At 40.6% G+C, this 22,794-nt stretch overlaps 1 protein-coding gene across 5 annotated transcripts in view; it reads right to left on the bottom strand.

Moving 5' to 3' along the window:
* LOC116704080 (microtubule-associated tumor suppressor 1 homolog) overlaps window positions 1–22,794 on the bottom strand; it is a 67,037-nt gene that overhangs the window by 30,436 nt on the left and 13,807 nt on the right. For 3 of the 5 annotated variants that reach the window (XM_032539299.1, XM_032539291.1, XM_032539325.1), the window contains exons 3-7: window positions 22,325–22,741; window positions 14,569–14,800; window positions 10,021–10,239; window positions 6,608–6,829; window positions 5,737–5,904 (exon numbers count right to left, since the gene is read on the bottom strand). In XM_032539299.1, the coding sequence (XP_032395190.1) occupies window positions 5,737–5,904; window positions 6,608–6,829; window positions 10,021–10,239; window positions 14,569–14,800; window positions 22,325–22,741 (1,258 nt within the window). The remainder of the gene's footprint in view (window positions 1–5,736; window positions 5,905–6,607; window positions 6,830–10,020; window positions 10,240–14,568; window positions 14,801–22,324; window positions 22,742–22,794) is intronic. The other 2 variants (XM_032539314.1, XM_032539305.1) reach the window with 2 other exon arrangements.

A 22,794-nucleotide genomic window follows, 5' to 3' on the forward strand; every position in this document is an offset into this window, starting at 1 on the left:
CAACCTCACCCATCAGACAAAGTCGAAGAGGAGACGGATTGAAAGAGGAATTGAATATGGAAGGATGATTGGTAGATAATATACATAAAATAAGTGAAAATAAATGTTATTGTGTAATAGAAAATAGATACACAATGCACAGCCAGGTGTTTTTTGTCTTCATCTGCTTGTGATACTAATTCACTTAAATATTAACATTTAAAAAACAATAATGCTTTGAGTTTTTCACGAAATGGACAGCTAATAAAAGATAAAACATTACAGATGGATGGATGGATGGATGGATGAGTAGGTTGGTGTAAAACTGAAATTAAAAGCAGTTTTGGAAGTTTGGGAGTTGGTCACAGATGGGTGGAGGTTTGTGACACACTGCAGTGATCAACCTGTTGGCAGTGGCATTGACAAGTGAAAAGATGGATGTGTTGAAAGAAATTAAATACTTAATGGTTGGATGATGGGAAGGCATGGATGACAGAGGCATACCCTGACCTGCATGGAAGACCACAGTGTTTTTCCTGCATCCCGACAGCAGCTGAAGGTTTCGGAAAAGTCCTTTGGCCGTCAGCTTCACATGGAAGTTGGACAGCGACAGTCTTGGAGACCATAGCATTGTCTCCGGTTGTCCTCCAACACTCTTCAAGATTTGATTTTAGACTAATGTTCCCTTGTCTGGGTCGTCTTTTTGTGTAAGCAATGACTTTGACTTTGAGCACTTTCTCTGCTCCACTATACTCTTAAACAGTCCTGGGCTGCAGGAAATCAAATCTTTTTCTTCTTGTGGTCCAAATTCCCAGGGTATCCTGTTATTTCAGGAAATTATTTTCTTATTTTAAGGCTCATTTTTGCAAGAATAACTGTCTGGTAAGTAAAGAGTTTCTTTTTTTTCGTCTTTAATTTGATTGAAAATAATTCCACATCGAAAAAAAAGAAAATTCTTGGAGATTGTTGATGCTGATACTTAAGCCTTGTATCTCCATGACAGCCACGTGGAGATCGAAATGAAGAAGTCAAAAACTGAAATTTGAATTTAAAGGGAAAAATTGGACTCCGTACAGAGGGAAATAGAAGCCTTAAAAAACAGAGGAAAAAAGGGAGTCCTTTAAGCTGCAACCTGCCCTTCTTTTATTCAAAGCCAAACAGTCGTCGCTGCAAAACAAAAAAAATAAAAACGAAGGAGAATGGTTTCTGTAGCCAAGCCAATAGACTACGAGAAAATGGCGCCAAAAATAGCTTTGTGCTTTACCGTTGTCCAGGTGGTAGTGAATCATCCCACGATAAAAGATGGAGAGAACAAGAGAGGCAGTACTTGTGTGTTTGTGTGTGTGAGGGAGGAAAGACAATCCTCATTGCGGTGATGATTATTAGTCCATCTCTGCTGTTACACGCAAAACACACAGTGATCCGTCCCACTAACACACCCCAGAGATGTGTGTGTCTAGAAACGTAGCTTTCCCTTGAACACCCATGCTTGGTGGTTGGACAAAGACAAGCATTTATACACTCCCTCTATCTCACGGCCGTTTCCAAAGCTCTGTGAAGCCAGTATACACACACACACACACACACACACACACACACACACACACACACACACCACACAGAGGGAGGGATGCTGCAAGGGAGAAGGGGGAGGGGGAGTGGGAGGGATTTGAATAATCTGTCTCTGCTGCTCCCTTCCTCCCTCCCTCCCTCTCCATTTTTTCGTTCAGGTCTCTCATCCTCTCTTGGTCACTATTTGATTGATGAGAGAAAGTCAAGGTTGTATGTGATAAAAGGATTATGATGATGAAGAAATATACCAAGAAGGTAGGATGAGCCACTCTCTTTCACAAACACACACACACACACACACACACACGCACACCACACACACACCACACACACACACACACACACACACACACACACACACACACACACACACACGCGTCTGTGTCTCTTCAGCTCTCATTGGCAGGTGCTATATTAAAACTATTCAAACACAGACCTCTTTGTTTTACACAAACACACATAACCATACTATACATGCAGCTGAGCCGTTCCTTCAAGTTTTGAAATTTAGCAACATTTCTATTAAAATGTCTGAATGTAGGTTGAGATTAAAGTTTACTGTAATACCACCTGCCGCAGAGAGAGTGATTCCATCCCAGAAGCAAGTAATTTAGTCTAACACAGAGAACTCTAACAGGGGGTCCGGGACCCTTAGAGTTACTGCAAGGGGCCCCAAGTTATGTTTAATTCTTTTTTTAAGTTCAAAAGGTAATATGTCTGAAAATATACATGAATGTGAGCCTAATATATCATTAGCAAAGAAAAATCAGCCTATTTTTGATTTGTTTTTAAATTTACAGACACTGATGCAAGGTTACTCCAAGGCAAGGCAACCATCCACAGATATAGTTAAGCATAAGGATTCACATACAGTATACGTTTAACATTAAAACATGATGTGTACATGTCTGAATGTCAATAATTATTATTTTAATAGCTTAGTATGGTATGCACCACAAAAAGGTATGTGCAAAGGCTTTAGGGCTTTATTGTTATTGTAGGCCCAGGTTCATATGCATATGTGATTTGTCTCTCTTTCAGCTAAGGGGTCCTTGGCCTAAAAAAATGTTTTAGATATCATGGTTGCAGTTTCTGTTGTAGTTTGTCCTTTGTGATATCATGAGTGTTTTAGGCTACAACATTTGTTGTCATATACAGCAAACATCCCCTCAATATCATCAACCTGCCTGTCCCCAAACACACTGTAAAAACATCTCCTCACTATCTGCTCACTGCCGTCCCAGAACACACGTAAAAAACATCTCTCACTATCTGCTAGCTGTGTCCCCAGAACACACTGTAAAAACATTCCTCACTTTTGCTAGCTGCCTTTCCCCTGAACACATGTGAAAAACATCTCCTCACTTCTGCTAGCTGCCTGTCCCTGAACACACTGTAAAAAACATCCTCACTATTGCTAGCTGCCTGTCCACTAACACACTGTGAAAAACATCTCTCACTATCTGCTAGCTACCTGTCCCGAGACACAATGTAAAAACATCTCCTCACTATCTGCAAGCGCCTCTCCCCAAACACACTGTAAAAACATCTCCTCAATATCTGCAGCTGCCTGTCCCCAGAACACACTGTAAAAACACTCCTCACTATCTCTAGCTGCCCGTCCCCAGAACACACTGTAAAAACATCTCCTCACTATCTGCTAGCTGCCTGTCCCCAAAACACACTGTAAAAAACATCTCCTCACTATCTGCTAGCTGCCTGTCCCTATAACACAATGTAAAAAACATCCCTCACTATCTGCTAGCTGCCTGTCCACTTAACACACTGTAAAAAACATCTCCTCACTATCTGCTAGCTGCCTGCCACTTAACACACTGTGAAAAAACATCTCCTCACTATCTGCTAGCTGCCTGTCCCCAGAACACACTGTAAAAAAACATCTCCTCACTATCTGCTAGCTGCCTGTCCCCAGAATACACTGTAAAAAACATCTCCTCAATATCTGCTAGCTGCCTGTCCCCTGAACACAATGTAAAAACATATCCTCACTATCTGCAAGCTGCCTCTCCCCAAAACACACTGTAAAAAACATCTCCTCACTATCTGCTAGCTGCCTGTCCCCAGAACACACTGTAAAAAAACATCTCCTCACTATCTTTTGGGGGTGGGGGGCTAGTTTGTGGAAGCCCACATGGGAGGGGAAGGGGATGGGATAAGGATGAAGGAGGGGTAAGCTAGTCTTGTTTTGTTTGAAAATACTTTGAACGTCAACAAGAAGTAATGTCAACCAACATGCTTAGACCACCTTTAAGGAGGTAGAATTTATTGTAAAGCTGTTGTATTTGTATGCATTAGTTTATCTTTAACTGGGTGGATACTGAAGTTGATTAAAAGTTAAAAGATTAGGCAAATAACATTGAGCCATAATAACTGGACTGCATTTTATAGAGCTTATGGTGCCATTTGCTAACAGACATTCACACAACAAGGGAGCAGCATCGGGAGCAAATAGCGGTTCATTGTCTTGCTCAAGGACACTTAGACATGGGACTCCAGGGCCAGGGATCAAACCACTGACATCCAATTGGTAGACAAATGCTCTACCACCTGAGCCACAGATGCACATTTCTCTTTTGTGGAGAAAGTCCATCTTAAGAAAAGTCTAAGTACTTGATACAGAACAGTGCTAGAGTTGCATTTGCCAGGAGTTTCCCCTACTCACTACATTACACTACATTAAAACAGTAGTTCATACTCATACTCATATACTGTATGCTTTAATTTTCAAAATAAAAGTAAGCCTAACTAACAGTCTTAGAACTTAGAGCAATTCAAACACACAGATCGGCTATAGTATGCCAGCCTTACAGGACTCTGAACAACAATCATTTCAAATGAATCATAAAAGTATAACTGCCTTTGGCCAAATGGTGCTCTTTTCAGAAACAAGGTGGTCACTTAGACAGAGAAGCAGGAAAGAAAAAGTTGGTCAATGTTGGGGATCTTTGTCCACGGGTAGCCCCAAATGGCAGCAGGAGGCAACTGAACTGAACCAAAACTCATGTGTTTACTTTGACTCAACATATTTTTCTGCTTTGTGATGGGGATACATTTTTACACAAAAACCTTTCCTGGTACAACTGCATGGTACAGTGCATTTGATACAAACAAAATCAGACTGTAATATGAACCTTGAATCAGTCTTCAAAAATTACAACTCAGCCATGATACATAAATAGTCTCCTGTGGGCACAACACAGTCCATGGACACTAAAACCAAAGTCAGAATATGTCAGAATCAATAAAGTGTACGTCCAATAGAGACAAAAAGAGCTCAAGAAAGACACTGGGTGCTTTAAAAGCCCATAATGCTAACCACTGTCGCCTGACGGGCTACTGTGGTGTGTGTGAACGAGAGAGAGAGGTGAATGAATTAAATGCATATGTGGGGCTTATGCCTGCCTGCCTGCCTGTCTGTCTTTCTGTCTGTTTGATTGTGAGTTAAGCGATCACAAGGGTGACAGCATGTCTGTTAGTAATCGCTTTCCACAAGCCCTAAAAAGACTTCCAGGCCCAGCCACGGACGAGAGGCAGCAAGGCGCCCGGGTCCAGACCAGAGACACCACATTTGGGGAAGGCTGCAACCACAGGCCCTGGATTCACAGAGCCCGCATGGAAGGAACCAGCAGTACTTTAGAGAAGATGGTCTTCAGTAAATACGACCAGCGTTTATAAGGCTCAACATTACTGTAACTTACTTTTTGTAACTTTTTCTGTTGCTAAAATATTCTCTTGATTCAAAAATAATTTCTAAAACAGCTTTAAAATGAGTTTTAGTTGGTAAGACAAGACATCAAAAGTGTGAAATGTTGGACTTCATGGGGAATAGCCATTTCCTACATGTTACTGCTGGGATAATTACACCAGTGAACAAATGAGTGTTGAGAACAAAGAGTTCAAGCACCTTAAACAGCAATGAAAGATTCAATCCAACTTAAGTATTGTTGAGATGTGAACTGATGAACCCTCAGTCATGTTTAAAGACGTTATTTATCTGCACAAAACACCTGCTTTCTACAGCATAATTCTAAAACTAATAGCACTGGCTTTAAAAAAATCACAAAATCACAAAATCAAGCCACAGGTAAGAAAGTTAACAACAAGATTTTTAAGCAAACACACAACATGACTTCTCCCCCCAACACACCTCTCACACATTCTCACCTGTGCTATTCAGTCGACTGAGTCTTGCTGAGCCGCTTCTTTGCAAGGGATACTGGGATATCTGCTTTGTCAGGCCATGGTTGGCAGCAGGCGCTGCCTTTGCTGCTATTTGATTGGAAGCTGCTGTCTTGGCTGTGTTGTTGCTGGTGACTGTCGGGGTCTTCAGACCTGTAATGATGAAAACAGAGGTCGAAGCTTCTCCTTTGTGCTTTGTTTTTACTCGCTGGCCAGATGTTTATGCTCGTACTTTCCTGTTGCAATAAAGGTAGCTGCAATTGTGAAAACAAATCAGCCCTGAGCTAGGTTTCCACTCAGAACTACTGTGCTGAAGACAATTATTATTTTGGTTTAGTTGTTTATTCTTGGATGGGGCAGCTGTAAAGAAATTGAGTTTAAGGATGTCATACTGCCAAAGTACCCCCCCCCCCCCCCCCCCCCCCCCCCCCCCCCCCATCCCGCAGGTTTTTAGGTACCTTTATTCTTTTTGCAGAAACAAACCTACTCAAGATGGAAGAAAGGAATTCTAGAGACAGGTTCATGTGGAAACCAAACATAGCATTTTTTTTTATCAATTATCCAGTTCCAAACTGAGTCATGAAACATTACTATGACCCAGCCAGAATCCCAAACCATTAAAGAAGCACCACAACACAACCGCTGCTAATTAGACTGGACCTCTGATGACTCAGTGGTCAATGATCAGTACAAACTACTTTGAATGTATCAACATGATTGAAGTGTACAATTATATTTTGCATCTCTGACATTTAATCAGTTAAAGAACCAGCCTTCAAACTTCTATATCATTGAAATTTGGTAAATTTGTTTGATGTGAAGGATTTTGGTTACACACACACACACACACACACACCTGTAGCAGTGGTCCTGGCCTGCAGTGACAGAGCTCTGCTCCTCAGTGCAGGAGGCTTTGGAGCGGCAGTGATGCCACTGGGAACTGCGTCACTGGGAGTATTGGTACTGGTGGTAGTTGCAGTACTGGATATTAAGGGCTTTGCCGTGCACTGGTTGCCCACAGGAAGTGTGTTTTTGCTGGGCTGCTCATCTGGCTTGGTCCCTGTTGGTGGTGGAGCTCCTGGAAATGTAGAAGGAAAGTGGATACAAGAGGTTTTAAATACTAAGAGTGCTTTATATAGATGAAAGAGCAGAAGTTTTGGGTGGATTTCCAAAGTGTCAGCTGTTTTTGAATGTCAATGTTTGGAAACTTATAAAGAACAGAAGAATATCCAACAGAGAAAATAGCGTTGATAAACAGAGAAACAAGAGGATGAGGAGACAAAGGAGTCCAGAATCTGTAATTATTATCTTTACTTATCAACCTAGTCCAAATAACGTTTTCGCTTCTTTTGCACAGCAGAACAATTTAAAACGTAAAATGAGGAAGGTTCAACAGAGAAGAGTTCTCTCAAAGATGTCCGTTTGTGTTGTCGGTGTGTCTAGGCGGGAGACAGGAGTTCACAGCATCTCATTTGTTAGAAGAAATTACGACAGACATTGTCATAAAACAAAGAGATTTTAGGGTAACATCAACCTTCTCCATGTTGGATACGATCATACAGTATCTGTCCCAGCTGTGTGTTTAAGGATGTTTGAAGGTGATGCGCAGTGTTAATCTAGTGGTGTTTGTGAGGTTCAAAAGAAACAAAAAATAGGTCTTGTTTTCTTGTTTCTGTCCTACAGTTTTTTAGTGATGCATGTGGGTGTATGCATGCAATGAAAGCACACCGAGGACCCAAGCTTTACACAGAAACTAAAGATTTACAGCTGACAAACACCTACATAAATAATTAATAGCAGGTTCCGTTATGTTCGGGTCTATGTAGCTTTGCTTGTCTGCTAAGCATTTCAAAGAGCAGTAGATGAGGTCTGTGGAGCACTGGAGGACTGGCAAAGACAAGTTTAACCAATAGCACAGGCAGTCTCTCACCAGTACAGATGCAAAGAAAATATATTAAGCCACAGTTAAGTATGTCCTTTACAAATGTTTCCATACCAAAAAAACATATCAATTCTTTAATCATCAAAGTGCAACATATCTGAGGCAGATTAGATCTTAATTTGACTAGAATGTAGGGATGTTCTACAGTCAAATGACTGAAAGATATTCCTTTATTTACATAAACTGTTCAAAACAAAAGATGGGTCCTCATATTAAAACTGCAATTGAAATTGTATTTTATCTTAAATAACAAAAAATAAAATACTAAATGTATAGTTAGATTTTTAACAGTTGAAATATTTACATAAATTGATTTTTAAGCGATTAACGATGCCAACGTATACCGGTGTATTCCTGCGTTCTAAATGCACAGCATAATGACCTCAGAGTTAGACTCACAACCAACAGAAATGGGAACAGATGACACATACCATGGGTGTTAATAAATCATTCAATAAAATGACTGAAGGTTGTAAAATAAAAAGAACTGTGTGGGGTGAACTACACTGATGCTCCTAAATACAGAACCTTAATATTACCATGGTAACTAGGAAATGTAATCTGGTTACCATAACAACCTAGTCCTCTGTAACCATCACTTTAATGTGTTACTTTGTGAGTAAGAAATGAAAAAAAGAAATAACCAGTGAATTCTTTAATATGTCAATGTCAGTATTTTGTCACTCTTTCTGTGTGACAAATAATCTCATAATAGCTTTTTTCTGAACCACATTTTATGGTCTTCAGCCTATATCATACAATAAGTCTGTAGATCTGACCAGACAATCTGGTTGGTCAACTAGACATTTACAACGTACTCAAATCAGCATGAGAGCACACCCAGAGCCATTTGAGCACACCTGACGCATCGCTTAAAATATCACTCTGCCATTTATGAGTCAACGTTGCAGAGGTGAATTAAAAAAAATGTTTCAAAACATTTATATTCATGTAAAGAGTTCACGAACCACAGTGGAACACACAAAAGCTCTCCAACTAGTATATAAAGTGATTCCTAGGATTAAACAACTTATTTATTACAGAACTAACAGCTGTGTTTCCATGGTAACAGTCTCCCTTTCTTGGCAACCCGGTCTTACGGCAGTTCGAAAAATGCTCACATTATTTTGATCTATTGATTCGTCAACAGGGACACCAATAAGGGCGTTAAATCAAACCCCCAAGTGTAGTATTGCTTAATTATTGTAAGGATGTTTAGTAGGGGTCTGTAGAGCCCCTAAACAGCAAAGACTGGAGGATGATGAAAATGTGGAGATCCCTGCCACAGAGGAGTGCCACTTTTAGTGACAAATAGGAACCCAGTAAGGGTTGAATATTGCAACTGTTTAATGCTTTGAAAGAGAATAAATACTATATATTTGTAAAAAAAAAAAAAAAAAAAGGATACAGTATGTTATTATTAAGTTAGTATTTTGTTAAAAAGAAAAAAAAATCTCAGTACTTCTTTACTCACTTTTGGCAAGCCTGACACTGCTTTTAATGTCACTTAAGTTGCCAGATTTGTACATCTTTCCCCAGAGACTTTGCCTGCATCCAGCTGTTTTTTTCTGTGTAGGTAAAGAGTCACCAGTGGCTCACTTAAACACACACCGTTACTTGTGGCTGTCTTAGTCTGTGATAAAGTTAGACAGTGGTACAAAACTAAAGACTGACTAATCTTAAGTCTAAAAAGTACCAGCAAACATCTCCAGACTCAGAACTAACAGTTCCATGGTAACAGTCTCTCTTTCATGACAACTAACAAAAACAGTAGAATGTGACTAAACTTTGATATACACACAGAAGGGAACATTTTTTAAAGATCATAGTAAAAGTTAAATTTTTCCTCCAATTTCCAATTAAAATGTCTGTGCTACTCTTACATTTTTAATAGTTACTGCTGAAGCCAACAGAGCGGAGCAGTTTGAGCAGCAATGAACAAGCAAATTAGACCAACTTGACAGCCAGCTTGAAAAACGTTCAATGGCTGGAGTCACTTCAGAGTGTCTTCTCTATCCACCGTGATCTAATGTGATCTAATGACTTTTTCACTCAATCATCTCTCCTTGACCTCCAGAGAGAAAAAGGGGATTTTTCTAAAAATTAAATGTTATATCAAAACACAGTGTTTGCACAAACAGATCTTCATTAACATCAGTACAATCTTAGCAGCTGATTTTATATGACACACTGTGTGTACACGATGGAAACAGACTGTATGTGTGTGCTTGAGAAAAACAAAAGGGAAAAGGGAAGAATGTTAAGTTGTATGTGAGCAAGAGAAAAGAAGAGAGCTCAGCCCCCCCACCCCCAACCCCCCTACTCACCTTTGCTTATGGCTCCACTGATCTCAGATCCTAGTGCTGAGGAACTGAGGCTTGTGGGTAATCCTTTCACAGGAAGTTTAGATGTGGCAAGTGTGGCAGCTCGTTTGACCGCCCCCGACACTGGCTGCTGATTAGCTGTTGGTTTGGAGTTGGACGTTGCAGGATCTGGAGCAGCCAACACGGATGCTCGCTCTACGTTGGTGCGAGGTTTAAGGATGCCTAGGAGTGTAATACAGAAGGCCATACATTAGTTTTATTCATCATTACACACACAATTCAGAAATTGAATTACAATACAAAACTGTCTACATTTACAGATAAGCATTGTTTTTTACAACCATGACATACATGACTTAACCTCTACATGAGAAAGTATGCACTAAACAAGCCACTTTGAAATTTTGCTGTTTTCATGAATACAAAAGTTCTCCCCTGGACTAAAAAACGTTGCAAAGGATAAAAAGACATGAACCTCCCCCATTTTCAGCTGGTGGTCAATTCCATAAATATCAAATGTTCATTAAGAGAAATATTTTACATGTCCATGATGCAGATCCAACCCTCTAGGTCTCCAACATTTTGATGCTGATCCTTTTTTTATAATTGAATGGCCCTTCTTGCACTTCAGAAATAGAAATACTGATGCTTGGTCAATGGTTCACAGCAGCCCCGTAACAATGTTGGTTAAAACCATAAAACCCTTTTGTACCAGGCTGTAAAAAACATGCTTATTTCTGCTGTGAAGTTTCAATTTTTAAATATGGGAGTCTCTGGGGATTGACTCGCCTCAAGTGGCCACTTGAGGACTGCAGTTCAGACACGTTTGTAACTGTAAAATATTGTCAAACGCCTATCTCTAAAATGATATTCCTGATATTCTTTCGCATGAACATCTAAACATCGAACAAAAGTCTGCTGTCCATCCCAAAATGGCAGCAGTACAGGCACAAGCCGAAGGCAGTATCTCTCTACGTTTTCTCCTAAAAGACTTCAATGACACAGACTAACTGTTGTTAATGTGTGCTTCCTGCAGTTGTTGTGAATTTTTTCATTTAATACATTCATGCTCAATTCTGTTTGTTTGTATGTTTACGACATGTTTACAATTTGCCCTTTTTATGTGATATTCTTGCTGCTGCTGTGCTGTACCCTATTATACACTACAACAGCCTAATGCAACAACCTCTGTTATCCACAGAGATCATTAACTTTCACCAACTTTCTACAAACATGAATTCTGCCTGGCAAAGGGGGAGAGAGAGCCACAAAGAAAAAAGGCTTGTTATAAAAAGAGAGGGGGAAAAGTTGACATGTGTTCACCAATTACACACACCCAGAGCCACACGCACACGCCCATGCCCGCACACACACACAGACACACACACGCACACACACACACAAACACAATCTCTGTTGATGAAGGTAGAGCAGCAGTAAAACTTGTACTGGGACTGAAGCCAGCAGGAAACATCTGGCTTCATTTGGTTTCAGTTCAGATGAAAAGCCAGGCAGAGAAAAGCAGCTAGAGTTTGTTACCTCAGAAATCACTGTTAGGTAAGAGCTAGTATTTATCGACCACATTTAATTCCCGGGATTGTTCAGGTGAGGACTATAATAACTGCTCCGCGATTTCACTTGGTTCTACATGAGAGGTTGTAGTGAGCTCAGTTTTGCTGCTAAGATGAAGACTAAGGTATTGAATTAAACAGGAAAACATCAGGCATGCACTGGTACCACTCTAAATGTGCTAACAAACAGGGAGGGGGGCTAGATAATTCACCAAATTTAACCCCAAGTTTAACTAAAAAATCATAGCTTGCACTTCCATCAGAGTGCATTTTTTTTCCCTTGTCTTTCATATTTGTGTTTACTATTGTGGAACTAGGCTTCACAGACAAAATTGATAGGGCCTACTAGTAATTTTCATTATTTCACAGCCTTAATATGAATCAAAAGTGTAATGTGACATTGACAAAATATGAAATAGGTTATTCAATGCTTTTACACAAAGCAACTCTTTCTGTCATCAATGATAGCTAATAACCTAATCTTTAAAATCATTTGTTTATCCAGGTTTAATATAGTTTGGTATAGGCCTACAATATATATCTAATCATGTTCAGGTACAGCAAGTAGCCTATTTTATCTCTAAAAGTGTTGTCAGTAATACGCTGTACTGTTTTATAATTACAAGTTTGTGTAATTTGGGGTTTCTGCAGCCAAAAGATATTTTCTTTTGATGCAGATGTAATGGCATTGTATTTTTAGTTTTTATTTGAAGGCGAGGCTTCATTTATAAACACAATCCCAATTATCATCATTGGTTGAGATGTTACTTGCTGTGAATACCTTGTCTGACAGGCTACAGTATTGTGGCCTAGTATCAGGACATCCTGGCAAGTGTCTGTCGCGCACGGCTAGGGGCTGCTTTATTTACTTTTATTTACAAGATAGTATTACTTGTGTAATGTCTTTATTTCCAACATTATCTGGGAATAAAGCATGAAAGAAATTCTGTTTTTGAATATATTATAAACCTATAGCAATAGTATGATGAATCCTGAAACAGATCACAACTTTTCTTAATCAGAAACGTATGCAACCAATTACTAAGCCTCATTGAAATGAGTCTGCAGGTATTTAGGAAGTTTAAAAAACAGTAATAATATTTTTTCATTAATATTTGTATAGTGCCTTTCATTCAAGAAATGCTTCATTGGGAAATTGCATGACATAAGCAGACACAGAAAAAACATAAAAACAGGGATATAATGTCATAATTAATGGTAAAGAATATGGAAAATAAAACAGACTTGAAGCAGTAGCGCTAAGCCTGCAACTGGCAATCGATTTGTATAGTTTGGGCTGAAGGTGAACCAGGGAAGGTGCGTTCCATTTTAATTCCCCGCTCTTGCCCTGCCCATCACTCAGCTCTTCAAGTGGCCTCCATGCAACGCATGCTGTTACGTAATATCAAGGGCTGAGGGGAAGTAAGGGCATAATGAACAACTATTGATATGCAGCTAAAGTGGTGAGATGTGCAGATGCATAATGAGCAGTTCACGTAACACATGAACTAAGGAGACAATCTACTGAAAAATGTTGCGCTAAAGCATAACCTTAAGTTAAACCCTTGGTGATATAAGACCTGGTCAGTTTACCCTCTTTTTACCCTCTAAATTTGTTTCATCTTATAAGCCGATTTAATTGTTTACAGAAGCCTATCACATCTAAGTACAGATAAAAACACTGAGCTCATGATTACAGTTTGCTAAATCTGTAATGGAAAACATATGTAATGAAGTAATCGAGTCACGACCAAATTTAAAATGGCCCAATTTGTGCACGCATGCACACACATGCGCATGCACGCATGCACGCACACACACACACATACAGTGAAAAGAATCCATTGATGGCGATCTCAGTCTAAGGTCAAGAGGCATCCATTTGTTCCTGTGCATCAGCAAAGAGGACAGAAAGCTTTTGTCTGTCAGAATGTGACCTTTATAAGGAGAAAGATCTGGTTTTACACACACACACACACACACACACGCACACACACACACATACAGTGCGTCTCACTATCTTTGTCGGAACCCGCCATTGACATAATGCATTCTCTAGCCCCTTACCCTAACCTTAACCATTGCAACTAAATGCCTAGCCTTAAACATTGCCCTCACCCTAACCATAACCCAATCCTAAAACCAAGTCTTAACCCTCAAATAGCTCTTTAAAGTTGTGGAGTCTAGCATTTTGGCCCCACAAATCTGTTGTGCATCCAGCATACTGGATTCCCATTTTTTGGACCCCCCCAAATAGTTGAATGAGAACACACACATTTCAGCATTTTCTGATATCTACATGACACAGTGCAATTCAGTGATTGTGGAAAACAAGTTACACACAAACACACATACTCTCAGTGGAATAACAGGGCACTGGACACCAGGCAGGGGGTACCATGTTTAGGTTAGGAGTCTCTCATCAACACCAGCATTATTTACACACACACACAAACACAAACACACACACACACACACACACACACACACACACACACACAGACTAAGCAACAGTGTGAGGATGTGACTGACAGCCCTCTCCATTTCACTATTAAACACAAAATTACTTTGTATGGAAAATACACACACAGAAGACATGCACAGAGCAACACACGGGAAAGAAAATGCCAGCCTTCAGGAAAAAAGAAAGAGGAGAAAGGAAAAAATAATAATGAAAGCAATGGCTCACTGTATGCGACACTGTAAGGCCTGAAAAAGTGTCTGTGAATGAGTGTTGTAGTGGTATGTAGAAGGCATTCTAACTCACAGCTCTGCAGTGTCAGCCTGTTTATAACACACACACAAACACTAAGTGTATTTGCCTGACAGACAGCTGAGAAGCATGTTGTCAAGTAGAACAGACATATAATCCATGTGCAGTGTTCTGCTGTGTTTGTTTACATTAAGGTTTCATAAAGTAAATGTGTCTATACTTAAATTGTTTGGATCCACATACATACAGAAACCAGGGTTGACTTACCCTGGCTCTGACTTTGGCTTTGCCTTGTTGGAGATCCACCCCCAGCGCTCTGTTCACCCTCTCCCAATGTGGAGCCTTCACTCTGGGTTTGCCTGGGCCTGGGGCTCCCATGTACTGGAGGTCCAGTCCCTGTCACTGACCCTGGGGGTGGGGCTGGTCCTGAGGGCCTCTTATCCACTCTGGTGCCTCTCCCCCGCTGCCTGGCACTGGGCCCCAGCTTGGAGGAGACTTTCTGTAGAAAGAGATTACGTTTAGTGACAGCGTTCCAGCCAAGGGGCCCCAGCTCCGAGCTGTGCACCGAGACCATAGTGTTAGCCATTCCCTGCTCAGAGTCAGAAATGTGGAGGCAGTGAAGGAACAGAGGGGAGGAGTGAGGGACAGAGTGTGTTAAGACAGAGGGGGAGGAGGAAAAGAGAGAGCAGGAAACAGAGGTAGGAGGGAAAACTGGGAGTGCTGCAACCACAAGAGGGGTAAAAAAAGTTTGTATTGTGTTGTACATTCCTCTCGAGAATCCCGGCTCTGACCAGGACAATTTTTTTCTCTTACCCCCACCCCTTCCCTCTGTGTTCCTCCGCCTCTGACTCTATAAACACCAGCACACATGGAGTGAGTTTGTAGATGAGGGTCTGGCATTTGTCTCAGACTTTTCAAAGGAAAGACTCAGTGTATAGAAACAGTTTTGATTTTTATTTGTTACGTATTTGTGCTAACAGTGCAGTCAGGGACTTTGGAAAGTGTTGAGGTTAGTGAACGATGACAAATGCATTCTTGTGTTAACTTTGATCAAGGAATTGTCAGATGAAATCTCTGATGTGCTTACATTCAAAAAACTTTGCCCTGTCACCTTTGCCTCCCTACCCAAAATTGCAGAGCTTATTCAGAAGAGATGAAACATTTCAGAGTGTCCTTGTAGGCTACAGCCTCCTTGACTTTTCAGCTGAGCCAAAAGGCTGAGCCCAAGGATTACTGTAGCATACCAATACACACTAAATCATGTGTTGACATGCTAGCTGGCAGCTGGACTGGGCCTAACTGATGCTCTGTTGAGTAATACATGGATGGATGCATAGTGAATGTTACTACACATGTGTAACAGCATTTCTCGGAATATCAATAAAACAAAGTATTAAACTATAATATTGTTAAAGTTATAGCAATTGAATAATTTAGACCTCTGAACTCTATGGATGGGAATATCATCTAAGATAAACTGAGTAAACTGATACCCAGCAAACACAAGTTGTTATCTAAACCTTTTTTACACATATTTGTTTCTATTACACATTTAAAAGTTACTGTACTGTACACATGTCTGACAGACAGTTGGGGGTTTTAAACACCCTTTGCTGATCCAACCCTGAGGCTACCTATGGTAGAATACGCTGGGGCAGGTTTTAAACCTGTCACTGTCTCACTGGATCTTTAAAAACACATACCAGGGAGAGCGTACATACTGCAAACGTACCACTCCCTAATTTAAAATATAGGGCACACTTTAAACTACTGTAACTTTGTATCTCCTGTGTAGTTACATTTTGCCAAACAACAACACAGTTAGGGGATCAGACAACTAAAGCGCACTGTCTCTTGACAAAAAGTTATCTTATTTAGTTAATTTGACAGTCTTTAATTATATTTTACATAACTGCATTTTACTCTGAGTGCAATTGTTAATGACAATGTAAAACCTCAATATATTGTGCTTGACCACATACCATGACTTCCATATTACATTTAGCTGCAAAGCCAGATCTTAAAAAAGGAACTCTGAAGAGATTTGTAATATGGACCATAGTTGGGCTTCAGCACACAGGACCCCCAGAACCCCTCTCACTCTACTGAGGATTTGTAAGATTCTGGGCTTAGTTTATATTTGGAGAATTTTGAACCCAGCTGGGAGAAACCACACCATTTTTTCGTCAGTGCACAAAACAGATACTAGGATAGACTTTTTTATGTCTAAACACTGGCTCACTCTGGCGTAGGATGTGTGATAGAAAATATTATTATCCCTGAACACGTGTGGGTGTGCCTAGACTTGCCTCAAAGTGAGAGAAAGTACTCTTACGGGGGTGCCATCCCTTTAACAGGAGCCAGAAAATACAGAATGGCTTAAGTCAGAGCTTAAAGATTACGTGGTGATCAATTGGTCTTCAGTGTCGTCTTCAGGGGTGGCATGGGAGGCCTTAAAAGCTGTAAACAGGGGATGCATTATACAACACGCTTAATTTCATAAGAGGAATAATGTTAAAGCACTGCTATAATTAGAAAGTAAAATCAAACATGCAGAAATGGCGATTAATCAGGATGGCCTGAGAAACCTGACTCAAGTAAAATAATAACAAATAATAAAATAATATTCTATCTCAGAAGATTGATTTCAACTTATTTAGAGCAAGACGGGGGACAGAGCAGGAAAATGACTTGCTAAATACATAAATGGAGGGAATTGGCTTCCACTTACAATTTTCAATTCTGGGGATGTGTTTACAACAACTGTAGATATTAACAAGATTTTTAAGAATTTTACATGGTCATTATCTGCCTCCACTGATGAAGAAATGTATTACTTCTTAGAGCCACTATGTCTTCCAAAACTGACAGAAAAGAACTCCTTGATGCAGATTTCACTATAGAGGAAATTTAAGGGTGGGTAAGGCCCCAGGCCCCGATAGCTTCACAGCTGAATTCTTGAAGAGTTTTGCAACTGTACTGGCTCCACTTCTGCTAGAGGTACTGTATTTAGAGAGGCACTGGGGAAGGGCCCACTGCCACCAACATATAGGCAGGCTTTAATACCTTTGGTTCTTAAGAAAGGCAAAGACCCAGGATACTGTAAGAATTACTGCCCAATTTCCTTGATGCTAGTTAAGATTATTTCAAAATGTTATAAAATAAAATAAATAAGGTTATTACTTCTTAAGCTGCTATTTCTCTCAAAGCTGATATGGCATATGGTTGAATGTAGCTATCCTGAGCTTTCTGGAGGGCTCCTAGAAAGCTAGAGCTGGGGAGAGATGTGTATGGTGGGCTTATGATGTTGTCATTTATACATGTGTTCATTTGATTTATAGTTTGCCTATTTTGTTAATATTTTTGTTCTATGGTTTAGAATATTCTTGTTACTGTTTTATCTTTTCTTTTATCTATCTTTTTTCTTTTTATCTGGGTGGGTGGTGATGAAAGGGGGGGGGGATTGTTCATGTTGCAATTGTATGTTTTGTGTGTTAAAATAAAAATTAAATTGTTAAACATAAAAAACATGCTAAAGACACTTTTTGCAGGGCATCACACGGGTTGTCACAGTGGTTATGTCTCACAACACCAGAGGGCACTGTCTAAAATATACCTGAAAGTGCAACTCACTGTTCTTAAGTTATTTTGCACTTGAACATATATCAATGTAAACTGAAGTGAGAACACTTTTCAAATATAATAGTAAAAATAAATCTAAACTGCATTATTTATTAAATACAACTTTGATTATTAAGTATGTTCAATTATGTGATTGCAGAGAATAGAGGAGAGAAAAGTTATATATAAATACCTAAGTCCTGTACTAAAGCTAGCTTGTGGTATAGCTAGTAATAGCACACATGTCACTCTTGCTTTCTGGGGAAAGTTGTCTCAGTGCTTTTGGGACAATTTGTGACATATGATAAAATACAGTATGTATTTGTAAGAATATGCAAACAGAATGAAGAAAATAAAAAGTCAGGAAGGACAAAGACAATCTTCTAAAGATGGAACAGAAGGGCAGTAAGTCTGATTAAGCTTTATAATAAATGTATAAGGAGTACTGCTAAAGACTTCAACATCAATTACAGAACTACAAATATGACTGTTGAAAGCCTCTACTTTTAAACATATGTTTATATTTGTTGAAAATTAAAGTGAGTTATATAAGTGACAATTTACCCCACTTAGTGCTTACCCTATGATGGGGCAACTTGACACAAATGCCCACTTTGTATTAACATTCATAACTCAATATTATAGTTAAAAATGTAACGATAATATGGAAACTGATACTGAGAGACGGAGATATTGAGGTGATAGTCTTGCTTTGCCAGACCCTCCACCAATATGTGGGAGGAGGCCCTGGCTACTCCACATAGCATTCGGGGATGAAAGGAAAACATGCTACGGCTTATTGGCATTTCTTTCTTTTTTGCGATCAATTATTATTTTTTATATACAGTATATATATATATATGTATATTCAGAAATTAACAGATACAAACAATTACAAACAATACATTGAGACATGGAACGCGCCCCAGAACCAAAAAACACAGAGAGAAAAGCTGGGAGGGAGGGAGAGAATACAACACATAAATCGACTGTAGTTTAAACTGTCAACTTAAAGAAAGCCCAAGGCAACGCATATCTGGCTGGATCAGATTTTCCTATAGCAACAGAGCAATCCTGAAAGTCGACCGTCAAGGATTTAGACTACTGAGGTGAAAGCAAAAAGTGTACCAAGATTGGGCGCCCGGATAGCTCTGGAGAGGCTTACTCCTCAACGCAGCAGGCCCTTTGCTGTTTGTCATTCCCCCCTCTCATTCCCCTTTCATGTCTTCAGCTGTCCAGTCAAATAAAGGCTTAAAAATGCCTACAAAATAATCTTAAAAATAAAAAGTGTACCAAAATGCCCTAGTCTCCCCTAGCTTACATGGCAGAAGACATGCTCCAGCGGATGGCAGCACTTGTGGCTATGTTGCATAAGCTGCATCTCAAGCCAGAACTCTTTCTGGATCATGGGTGGCATTCAAATGAACAATGAAATAATTGTAATAACTCAATTGAACCTGAACACACTAGTCTTAAAGCCCTGACACACCAAGCCAACTGCTGGGGATTAGTGGCGACGTTGTGGTGTCACCTCATGTGGGTCCTTATCGGCAGTAGTCTTGGCCAAAATATAGCACTGGAACACACCGCAGAGACTACAGCCGACGGCCAAGTACCACATATTTTCTTCACCTGAGTAAGAGGAAATAACTCTCCATACCAGCAGGCGGCGGTAATCTATTCCTCATTCAACAAAGGAAACCGGATAACGTTGCTACAATACCCACAAAAAACAGTGTTTGCTTGACAAGCAGCGGAACCAAACAGAGCCTAAGGTTCCTCTGCTTTACTCCCAGCAGGGAAGACAGCAGACATCGGGAGGTGGCTAATTGGACTTTCCCTCTCCCGATCTGTCATTTGTTCTCTGGGCAAAGTAGTCGCCCTACAGTGGGAGCGGAGCGAACAAACGGCCAGCTGCTAGCCCATAAGCTAACGTTAGACTGCTAATTTCCCCCACCCAACATGCCTTCATCATACATCGGTTACAGAAAATCAACTAAAAAAAATTGTCATTTATCTGGCGATAGCAATGTGCTTTCCTACAGTGTGACAAGAACATGTGAATTAAACATCAAATTGTTCCATTTCAACACTGTCTCAAGGCAGTTCGTGAAATGATCACATCATTTTTATCTATTTAATTGTCAACAGGGACACGATTTTCTTGTATTTCGTGGTGGTCGACACAAAATGGGAACATAACCATTTCAGAAACTGCCGTGGGACTAGGCTGCAGCAGCCTGCTCTGGGGACAACAACGGCCGCCGGGACACGATCCGCAGTCTCTGGGAGACACAACAACAGGGAAATTAAATGCCACATGTAGGCAACATCTGCCATGACACTGGGCTGCCACACACAGTAGACAGTGACAACAACGGCCGCCGGGACACGATCCGCGGTCTCTGTGGGACACAATATGCCACACACCGGCAACAACAACGGGACGGACTGCCACACATAATAATAATAATAATAATACATTTTATTTAACAGCGCCTTTCTAACACTCAAGGACGCTTTACAGAGAATAAGAGACAGATACAGGGAACATAAAAGTGTAAGTAGTAATAACAAAACAAATAAAACAAAAACAAACAAAACAACAAAACAAAAACAAAAACAGAACAAAACAGGAACAGTGTATTTACAGATAAGCGAGCTGGAACAGATGGGTTTTTAGTCTAGTTTTGAACAGAGGGAGAGAGTTGTGTTGCGGAGGTGGGTGGGAGTGAGTTCCAGAGCTGGGGAGCAGAGCGGCTGAAGGCTCTGCTCCCCACGGTGATGAGTCGAGCATGGGGGACAGTGAGGTGGATAGAGGAGGAAGATCTGAGGGAGCGGGAGGGACGGCGATGTGTAGGAGTTCTGATAGATATGGAGGGGCAAGGTTTGGATGGCTTTGAAAGTATGGAGAAGGATTTTAAATTGTATTCTGAATTGAACCGGAGCCAATGGACTGCTGAAGAACCGTTTATATGAATAATGAGGGGGTTTCTGGTGATGACACGAGCTGCTGAGTTCTGAAGATTTGAAGTTTATGGAGGGATTTTTGAGGAAGGCCAAAAGGAGAGAGTTACAGTAGTCAGGAGGGAGTGACGAGGCTGTGGATATGGATGGAGGCAGTGTGAGGGGTAAGGGACGGACGGAGGCGGTTATGTTGCGTAGGTGGAAGTATGCAGACCGGCAATATTATTTATGTGTGACTGAAAGGAGAGGGAGGAATCAAGGATGACGCCCAGACTCTTGACCTGAGGGAAGGGACCAGGAGTTGTCGATTGGTAGAGAGAAACTATTGATTTTGGATAGGGTGGACTTGGTGGCTACGAGGAGGAGTTCGGTCTCCTAACCACATGGGACGTGGTTAGGAGAAGAAGAATGCAGAATGGAACTGCCACTTCCGGGATATGATCCACGGTCTCTGGGGCGAAATTCCTGTGTAGTTTGACCCATCCACCAACCCAACCAACCTCCTTGAGAAATTAGAAAATTGTGTCCCTGTACACGAATCAATAGAATAAATAACGTCACCATTTTACCAACTGCCATGAGACTGGGCTGTACATTTAACTAATGTCACAAGGCTGGCCGGCTGGCTGGTAAGCTAGCTTGCTTGCTTGCTAGGGGCTAATTGTTCAGCAGTAGGCCTACAGAGAGAGAGAGGTCAATTACGGTCTTTATATTTAATATCACAGTACAGAATATTAGTTTATAAAAGTTAGTTTATTTTGTAAAGTGTTACGTGGACATCGGGGAAATTAAACGCCACACACGGGAGATGGAGTTGGTGGACGAGACACAATCCGTGGTCTTTTGGAGATGCAACAACGGGAAAATAAAACGCCACATGAGCGACACAACGACGGTCACTGGGGTGAAAGTCCTGTGTTGTTTGACCATCCACCAACCCAACCAACCTCCCTGCGCGGATTTTGGGTTTTTCATACTCCTCGTTACCGTAGTCGTGCTGTGATCACAAAAGAAGCTTCCCATTGAAATACATTAGTTTTAAATTTTGGCTCACCACCATGAAAAAGACAACATGAAAGTGTCCGTGAACACAAATCAATACATTAAATAGCGTGACCATTTCACAAACTGCCCGGAGACTGGGTTGTACTGTTATAAGAGAATAAATGTACCTACATGTAACATTAGTTATGTATATCTTGTTTTACGTATGCCATCTTATGGATATATTGTGCAAAAATACTGTAGTTATTCCAATAGTTCGAACCTGTGTGCTCTTATGTGTATTGGATTGATCAGTTTAGATGAAAAATTAAAGGAACCTTGTTTTAGTTGTTTTCTTTTGTTTGTTTTTTCCTCACTCTCGCTTTCAAGTTAACAGCCAATCAGATGAATTGGCTCTTTGGCTGACGGCCTACATGCTTATAGCACTCACCCTGCTAGGATTCCTTGTTTTTTCCACAGCAGCCTCCGTCTTTAAAGCCTTTTCAATACCTCTGTGAGCATCTTCACTTGGATGTTTAGTCTTAACACCTCCAGTGGTTTCATGTTTATCAGGCACTTCCTGGACAGCTTTCCTGATAGTATCCAGGGGTCCTTCCTTAACCAACTCAGACCCCAGAGAGCTGGTTGAAGTTGAGAGAGTTTGACTGACGGCCAAACTTTTCCTCTCTGGCTGAGCCGAGCCATTGTAGTTGATTTTGAGGTGACACTTTACTCTAATGGATTTCCGCACCACAGCCACTTTGACTGGATCTGCAGATGACCTTTGCTTTTTACCCCCATCCCCAGTCTGTGCTTCCTCCTTCCCAGTAACAACTCTCTTTCCATTAGCTGGCACATCTTTGTTCTGCTGAAGAGAAGAAAAATTACAAATGTAAGACAGAAGACAGCTGTACAATACAT

The sequence above is a fragment of the Etheostoma spectabile genome, chromosome 2 (genome assembly GCF_008692095.1).
Source record: "Etheostoma spectabile isolate EspeVRDwgs_2016 chromosome 2, UIUC_Espe_1.0, whole genome shotgun sequence".
In the NCBI taxonomy this organism is placed as follows: domain Eukaryota; kingdom Metazoa; phylum Chordata; class Actinopteri; order Perciformes; family Percidae; genus Etheostoma; species Etheostoma spectabile.